Here is an 8,992-nt window from a genome sequence, read left to right as displayed (position 1 = left end):
CTGAAATGGGGGGGGGGGGGGGGGGCTTGTGCTCGCTCAGCTGCAGCCCCCCTCCCCTGCCCACGGAAGACTCCCCCTCCCCTCCCCCACCGCACTGCAGGGCACCAACACCTGCTTTGATCAGGGCCAGCACTCTAGCTACAAGGCTCACCTGGGGGAAAAGAGGCCTCTCCTCCTTAACTTTCTTCACGCAGTCAGCCACCAGCCTCTTCATGGCTTTCGGGCAGTTCTTGTAGAGCTTGCTGAGATCCGGGGAGGCATAGCCCCGGCCCACCATGAAGATGATCTAGGGAACAGGATGTAACACCTCTAACCCTGCTGCTGCTTAGGCCTGACAGGAGGCCCAGGCTCCCACGAGTGAGCGAGCCAGTGCAGCCTCACCTGATCCCGGTTGTTGATGTGGGAGTAGGGAAGCTCCCCTGTCATCAGCTCGTACAACACGATGCCGTACGAGTAGACGTCAGACTGGAAGCTGAAGGGGTTGTTATCCTGCATTCGGATCACCTCTGGAGCCTACAGGGACAAAGCCATCAGTCACCCCGAGAGAGTTCCCCCAGCCATCCGGGGCCCAGGCCATCCCACTCGTAACCCCTAGACAGCTCTTCCCCAGCGGACTGCCGCCTCTCAAACAGGGGCCGAAGCAGCTCCGGAATCCTGGTCTCTGACCAGGGCCCGCACAGCTTGTGCCAGCTTGCTCAGTGCTGTCCACGCCCAGCTGCAGAATGGCTCGTCTCCCGTTCCTCATTCCTTAGACTGCCCCAGGCTGTCCAACTCTAGGGGTCACCTGGCCTTAGGGCATTTGCAGACAACCACGGAGCGGTGCTCTCGCCCTGCACTGCCCGTGGGAGCCCAGATTGCTCACCATCCACAGGACGGAGCCGGTAGGTTGTTCGACCTGCTGGGAACCACTCCACCGTGATTTTACTGTTGCCAAACCGAAATCTCCAATTTTCACCGTTAGGCCTTCATGGAGGAATATATCTCAAGGCCTGTTAAGGACTCTGACTTCACAGGGATGGTCAAGTTTACTCTGCAGAACTTCCCAAAGTCCTTGAGAGCACACTAGCCTCTCCCCTCATCCCAGACTTACCTGCACCGAATTTTCTAGGTTTCTGAAATTAGAACTATTTCTCAAGTATTTGAAATTCCCACTTGCAGGAAGCAGACAGAAGTTTCCCTGGGCTGCCCTGTCCCTTTCCCATGTCTAGGTGCGGTCTCTGGGCATGTGACCGTCCCACGTGATAGAGGTGCCTCAAACCAACACTGCACAGGCCATGTTTCTGGGTTGCTAAGAGGACGGCGTGCCTGCATTCTGTCCCCAAAGGATCAAATGAAATGTGAGTGTTAACAAAAAGAGCAAGTCCCTTACTGAATGTCGTCGTCACATTTCTCATCGGAATACGGAGCACGTGGTGACTTTGAAATTCAAACCACACTTGCTCCCTAACGGGTGCTCCTGTGACCTGCGGGTGCCAGGAGCTTATTCCCCAAACGTGTGGGAACTGCTTTCATGGTCAAGTTTGGCTGCCAGAAACACCCCATGTCTCACAGCTAACATAGGCCATGTCTCATGTTGTGACAACACAACCCCTACGCCTCTAGTTGGCCAAGAAGCCAAGAGCTGGGGAGGGTGGTGGACTTTACTGTTCAAAGTTATTCTCTGTAGCATGAAAAACACCTCTCTCCATGCTCCGTTCTATAAAAACACCTGGCAGAGACCACGGGTCTCCTCTAAAGAAACCGCCTCTGGATGTTGAAAACAGACAGCTGAATAATTTTGGCCATCTTGCAACTTTTAGCTCATAGCTGCTTTCTGACCAGATATACACTGTCCACCAACTAGAAATAAAATAAAGACAAAAGCCCAGTTAAATTTAGCAATAAACAGTATAATACTAGATTTTTTCAAGTTTAACCCAAACACGTATCTCAACTTGTGAGAATCTTTCCAGAGCAGACTTTCCCTCGGCATCACTCTGGGCACACCAAGGTACACCCTAACATTTCGTTTTTCGAAAGAAATTTCTTCCTGTCTTTTGCCTCTTTTTGTAATTAAAAAAAGAAAAAGAAAAAAGAAATCCCCTGCTCCAGGAGCCACTGGTGATCCAAAGGCTCCTGTTTCCCTACTTTAGAACTGAAGAGCTAGGGCTGGCATTGTGCCACAGCAGGTTAAAGCCCTGGCCTGCCACGCCAACATCCCATGTGGGTACTAGTTCAAGGCTCAGCTGCTCCACTTCCAATCCAGCTCTGTGCTGTGGCCTGAGAAAGCAGCGAAGGATGGCCCAAGTCCTTGGGGCTCTGCACCCACATAGGAAACCCAGAAGGAGCTCCCTGCTCCTGGCTTTGGATCAGCCCAGCTCTGGCTGTTACAGCAGATTTGGGGAGTGAACCCATGGATGGAAGACCTCTCTCTCTCTCTCTCTCTCTCTCCCTCCCTCTCTCTGTGTCTACTTCTCTCTGTAGCTCTGTGTTTCAGATAAATAAATCTCTAAAAACACAAACAAACAAAAACTGACACATCAAACTAAACCCAGCAACCAAAGGATACTGTTGGATTTCATGTCTCTGTGAATGATATTCTTTGCATGCAAGTAGCTGTGAAAGGAAAATAAATTTTTAAAAGCAGTTTGTGGGACGTGGGTAGAAAGCCATTTCTAACTGCAGCTTAAGAGGCAAAGCCACTGGAAAGCTTGCAGGTCCCCAGGGAGGTGTCACTACAGGCCCTGGTCCTGTGCCAGCTCAGCCCAATCCACACCTCGAAGGTGAGGCCACCGTACAGACGCGCTCGGACTCCTCTAAAGCACCAGTTTGACTCAGGTAGTTCTGACAAGCCCAGAAAGGAAGCCGTCACTGACGTGGCTCCACCAACCATGTACGCAGCTGTGTATCTCCAAGCGAGATCTCCAGATCCACTTACAGGAAATGCACGACAGGTAAGATCCACAGAGACGAGCCAGACTGTCGGCTGGGGATGACTGCTGAGGGTACAGCTTTCTGGGCTGATGAAAATATTCTCAAGTGCGCGACGATGGCTACACAGCTCTCCATTTAGTGTAAAACCACAGAGCTGTATACTTCTTCAAAGGGTGAGTTTTATGGTATGTGAATTATGGTCCAAGTATATTTTCTCTAAAGTAATCCCGGCGAGTTATTTCTTAAGAGATACTGGAGGCAGAGGCTGGTGCAGCAGGCTAAGCTGCTGCTGGCAATGCTGGCATCCTCTAGAGGAGGGCAGGTTCAAGTCCCAGCTGTCCCCCTCCAGATCCAGCTCCCTGCTAATACGCCTGGGAGACCCAGTGGAGTTCCGGACTGCTGTGGCCATTGGGGGAACGACCCCAGAAATGGACGATCTGTCTCTCCCTCTCTTACTCTGCCTTAATACATACATAAGTAAATAAGTCTTTAAAAACATATGCAGAGAAGGCAGCTTCCCTCTGAATTTTAAACTACAACGTGGGAATCTGTGAGCCCCGCAAGCGCCGGTGCTGACCGGCTCAGGCCTCTGTGCACAGGAATCCCTGCAGAGCTCTGTGACGCGCTGGCGGGGCGGCCAGGGAAGCACACGCTCGTGCACGTGCACATGGCTCCCACTCAAGCATGGGTCCTGCAGCACAGAGGGGGCAGGCAAGCCCTTCACTGCTTCTCTACAAGGAAGAGAACCTAGAAAGTGACACCCGCTCAAACCCGCCTGTGGGAGGGCCGTGCCCCAGACGCGCAGCAGGGACCTGGCACACTGCCCCGGCAGGAGGGACGCGCCCCCGCACGTTCTCAGTCTCAGGCTGAAACACAGGTAACAGCAAGAGCCCGAACGTGCGCCTCCAGGAGGCAGCCTAGCTTAGGTGAGGAACCCGAACTTCTCACTCCTGGTCACTCCAGCCCAGGGACCGTTTTCAGTTGTGCGCGGTCGTTGCAGAATCACTTGTGGCCTTAGAAGGCTTTTCTGACTCTGGGACAAGTGAATGCTTGGCACCAGGCCATCTACTCACTCCATGCCTTGTGCTGTCTGGCGGGCGATGTCAATTAACTGGAACATCTGGAACTTGGTCTCCTGGACGTGCAGATGTTTATAGAGGCTGCTGCCCTCACACCACTGGGTCACAATTGCCAGGTTGTCCTTTGTCATGTACCCCATGAAGAGTAGGATGTTCACATGCCGTGTTTTGCTGGCCAAAGGAAAGGGAAGAAAATTGACACCGCCCACACTCCCCAGCAGAGGGCGCCGGTAAGTCCAGCTGGTGTTCTGAGCAGCCCTGGGGGACCCCTCACTATTCACCATACTCCTAACAAGTCTCAATAGTGACTTAGAGAGTTTGAAAGCTGAAGGTTTTGAAGTCCCACAGAGGCAATCTGGCTAGAAAAGGGTTCTTGGAGATGAAGATAAAGGTAAGACCCCTTCACCTCAAACCAAACCCCAGAGACAGGAGGACTTGGGTTACTGAATTTAAGGGGTGCCCAAGATGGGATTGTCACGAAAAGGGGCATCTTCCTTGGAACTGGGGAGAAATTTCGAGCCCTTCACCCTGGAGGAAGGACTGGCCAACCACAGGCCCTGTGCGCTGAGTTCTGACCAACTCAGGTTCAGCCCTCCCGGCGTAGCCCCTGGTTCTGCAGTTCCCCGCCCGGGGGCCAGCCCCTAACTCACCGCAGGACAGCCACCTCGTTCCTGAAGGCCTGCAGCTGCTCTGGGGTTGGGTCGACGACCTTAAGGATCTTCACTGCAACGTCTCCTGCAAATTAGTTTGTAGTCAGTGCAAGCAGATGAATGACCATTATTTTTCAAATACTCCCTAATTTGAGGGAAGATACAGGGAATCAATCAAAACGAATCATGTATCCGTACTGATGGAAGGAATCTGCAAAATTCTAAGCCAGGTGTCTAAAAGATCCAGGTTAGTGCTCTTACACCCTACACACCTTCACCCAGCTTGCTTGAAGCAGTCCCACGGGAGGTCACGTGCAACGGCCAACTCTGGCCTGTGGGGCTGAAACCAGCACAGGACGTGAATGGGACAGAGGGCGGCAGGCATTCGGCAGCTGCAGCTATGAAAGTCAGCATCCACGTGCTTAGATCTGAAGTGGCTCCTTTGAAAATACAAAGATCTGTACCGCAGTTGAGCTTTGCCTTCAGTTTCATTAATCCTAGGACCCAGGGCTGTGACATAGTGGATTAAGCTGCTGCCTGGGATGCCACATCCCATACAGGTGCTGGTCTGTGTCCCAGCAGCTCCACTTCCAGTACAGCTCCCTGCTAAGGGCCTGGGAAAGCGGATTAAGATGGCCCAAGTGGTTGGGCCCCTGTACTCATGTGGGAAACCCAAGACAAGCTCCTGACTGTGGATTTGGCCTGGCCCAGCCCCGGCTGTTGTGCCATCTAGGGAATAAACCAGCAGATGAAAGACCTCTCTCTACCTCTGCATTTCAAATAAACAATTTTTTTAAAAAAGTAATCCTGGCCGGCTCACTAGGCTAATCCTCCGCCTGCGGCGCTGGCACACCGGGTTCTAGTCCCGGTCGGGGCGCCGGATTCTGTCCCAGTTGCCCCTCTTCCAGGCCAGCTCTCTGCTGTGGCCTGGGAGTGCAGTGGAGGATTACCCAAGTCCTTGGGCCCTGCACCCCATGGGAGACCAGGAGAAGCACCTGGCTCCTGGCTTTGGATCAGCGCAGTGCGCCGGCCGCAGCGCGCCGGCCATTGGAGGGTGAACCAACGGCAAAGGAAGACCTTTCTGTCTCTCTCTCTCTCTCACTGTCCACTCTGCCTGTCAAAAAAAAAAAAAAAAAAAAAAAAAAAAGTAATCCTAAGGGGTCGGTGCTGTGGCGCAGCGGCGCAGTGAGTTAAAGCCCTGGCCTGAAGCGCTGGCAGTCCATATGGGCGCTGGTCCTAGCCCCAGCCGCTCCTCTTCCATTCTAGCTCTCTGCTGTGGCCCAGGATAGCAGAAGATGGCCCAAGTGCTTAGGCCCCTGCACCCACGTGAGAGACCTGGAAGAAGCTCCTGGCTCCTGATCAGCACAGCTCCAGCCGCTGCAGCCATCTGGGGAGTGAACCACCAGATGGAAGCCCTCTCTCTCTGTCTCTACCTCTCTCTGTAACTCTTTGAAATAAATAAATCTTTAAAAAAAAAAAAAACCTGGCACATTAGTAACTTTTAAAACAAAGTAATCCTAATAAATACCAAGTGCTTGCTATACCCTGGCACTGTGTGTACTTCTGACCTATGATGTAAATACTGTTATCCTCACTTCACCAACAAGCAGAGAAGGTCAGGCTCTCGCTCAAGGTCACACAGCCAAAAAACCAGTGCTCCCGTCAGGACTGGAACCTTGTGTGACTCCAGCGACTGTCCTATCTCCTACACCGACAGCTGCCTGCCGAGCACCGTGAGGAAAGCCAGCCTCTTCGCACCACCTTCCGCCTACCCAGGGTCAATTCCACTGTATGTGCTACACATTTTGCAGCCGCTTTCTGCAAGGTCACGGAAGGAATCTCCGCTAAGAAGGCTGAGAGGGTGACGCTCTCGATAGGCTCGCGTCTTCACCCTGTGCCCTGGGACTGGCACCTGACACCTCTGCCGTGGGCTACGTGAGGCCAGGGAGCAGCTGCAGATCCATGCTGACACCACCCTGGAGACGCTGCGGCTAAGGCTGAGGCAGGCAAGAATGACACAGCTGTCGAGCGCCTGGTGGCCCTGCTGTCGAACTGCGCTACTCTTCCGGCTTCTTCCTGGAGGATCCCCTGATCCCTCCACCGCATCCGTCGTGCGTTCAAGCTGGGCCGATACACTGAGAAGGCTGGGAGGACCGTGGGAGCGCCCGGGGCAGCTGGTCTCCATGCGGTTCCCACGTGAGGGAGACAAGGTGTGTCCCATCCGGGAGAAGCACATCAGAAATTGGTACTCAGAAACCTGATGCCCTCTGTACAGTGCCACCGCGGCTCCCTCGGTGGTGTCTGGTGGTCTGTCCTCCCCCTGCCCTTGTGTCTAAGGCAAGAAACAAGAGCTATGAAGCCCCATCCCCTCCTTCATTTGGCAATGGGGTTGGAAGTTGTTACCATGGGGAGTTTTGCTTATTTTGTGCTGGAATTAAAATACGCAAAGAAGATGCAGTTTCATCCAAAAAAGTTTTTATATTGCTCTATTTATAACAATGGTTGAAGCTCTTTTAGGACTCAAAATTTCACGATAAATGAATTCAGTAAAACACAGCCTTCTTAGCATCAAACCAGGAATCACCTGAATGACACCTGGGAGCTGACTTCGTTCCTTCACACACAGTGTAGCCCCCTCCAGTCTTTCTGTCGACAGACTTATTTCACTTTTGGGGACCACCAACTGGTAGAGACGGCTCTTACGATAGGTCCCAAACTGCTTTCCTGAGATCTGTGGCTTTATCTAATGCTACAGTGAGTCTCTGCTCAACACAACCTCCAAGCTGGCTCTCATCCAATTCACCTACACATGGCTTACCAAGGGCCCAGGTGGCCTGGGGAGGCCTGTTGGTGGGGGATGCCAACAGTGCGTGCCAGATTCAGCGCGAGCGTCCATCTAGGAAAATGGTTCTGGTACACATGAGCCACGTGTACAACAGCACTGACCTCCAGTCCCTCAGGACTAAGCAGGAGAGCCAGAGTCTTCTGCATAACTTTTCTTTTTGACAGGCAGAGTTAGAGAGAGAGAAAGGTCTTCCTTCCATTGCCGCCATGGCAGCGCGCTGCGCCAATCCGAAGCCAGGAGCCAGGTGCTTCCTCCTGGTCTCCCATATGGGTTCAGGGCCCAAGCACTTGGGCCATCCTCCACCACACTCCCGGGCCACAGCAGAGAGCTGGACTGGAAGAGGAGCAACTGGGACAGAATCCGGCGCCCCGACCGGGACTAGAACCCGGGGTGCCGGCGCCACAGGCAGAGGATTAGCCTAGTGACAGGCAGAGTTAGAGAAAGTGCCCACTTTGCACTTCTGTAGCTCCCTCCCCAGAGGAAGGGGAAGGCCTCCACACAAATGCCAGATTCCCCCCATGCCTACAGACCAACACCTGTGCACAGAGCCCGCCCCACTCCACCTGCTGTGCTCCACTTCCTGAGCACTGCAATCCACTGCGGTCTTTACTTTTTGTTTGTTTATTTTTCCCACTAGAATATAAACTATGTAAGAGAACCAAATTTTAAGTTTTGTTCATTGCTAGCCACTAGAATACCTGGACATTAAAAAAATCTGGATAAAAAAGGAAATAAACACTGGATTCTAAATGGAAACTGACAAGCTGTCAGATGCTCTAGGGAGGCGCCTCGCCTGGGGCACGACGAAGACTCAGATCCCCACAGCACAGAACAAGAAACCGCTTCTGGCGGAGAGATCTGGCACCCCAGGCCTGGCCCGGCCCCAGGTCTACAGAAGCAGCAGTGGCCCCAGAACAAAGGCGGTCTCCATCCTGGCCCACAGTCCTGACGGGCGTTCAGTAACACTGCTTGCTGCTCACCCCTTTCAGACCATCTCTCAGACAAGTACAAACTACACGGTAACATATTTCCTTCTGCAATTATCCAAATACCCTTAGAGATGGCAATCTCACAACATTTAAAGATTACTCATTTACCACAACAAGTCACATGAATGACAAGGGTAAATGGCCAGGTAACTTTTTTTTTTTTTAATATTTTTTCTTTTTTTTTTTTATTTTTATTTTTATTTATTTATTTTTTTTATTTTTGACAGGCAGAGTGGACAGTGAGAGAGAGAGACAGAGAGAAAGGTCTTCCTTTGCCGTTGGTTCACCCTCCAATGGCTGCCGCTGCAGCCGGCGCACCGCGCTGATCCGATGGCAGGAGCCAGGATCCAGGTGCTTTTCCTGGTCTCCCATGGGGTGCAGGACCCAAGCACCTGGGCCATCCTCCACTGCACTCCCTGGCCACAGCAGAGAGCTGGCCTGGAAGAGGGGCAACCGGGACAGAATCCGGCGCCCTGACCGGGACTAGAACCCGGTGTGCCGGCGCCGCAAGGCGGA

General features: G+C 52.8%; 1 protein-coding gene across 9 annotated transcripts in view; it reads right to left on the bottom strand.

Annotated features, from left to right (window-relative positions):
* Positions 1-8,992, bottom strand: part of RAF1 (Raf-1 proto-oncogene, serine/threonine kinase) — a 91,141-nt gene that overhangs the window by 985 nt on the left and 81,164 nt on the right. For all 9 annotated transcript variants that reach the window (XM_051851723.2, XM_070051084.1, XM_070051087.1 and 6 more), the window contains 6 exons: positions 4,643-4,727; positions 3,987-4,163; positions 2,549-2,595; positions 863-981; positions 382-513; positions 152-286 (listed from right to left, as the gene is read on the bottom strand). In XM_051851723.2, coding sequence (XP_051707683.1) covers positions 152-286; positions 382-513; positions 863-981; positions 2,549-2,595; positions 3,987-4,163; positions 4,643-4,727 — 695 coding nt within the window. The remainder of the gene's footprint in view (positions 1-151; positions 287-381; positions 514-862; positions 982-2,548; positions 2,596-3,986; positions 4,164-4,642; positions 4,728-8,992) is intronic.

The sequence above is a fragment of the Oryctolagus cuniculus genome, chromosome 10 (genome assembly GCF_964237555.1).
Source record: "Oryctolagus cuniculus chromosome 10, mOryCun1.1, whole genome shotgun sequence".
Classification (NCBI taxonomy): domain Eukaryota; kingdom Metazoa; phylum Chordata; class Mammalia; order Lagomorpha; family Leporidae; genus Oryctolagus; species Oryctolagus cuniculus.
Note: the sequence above shows the minus strand (reverse complement) of the source record. Positions and strands in the feature narration are given on the sequence as shown.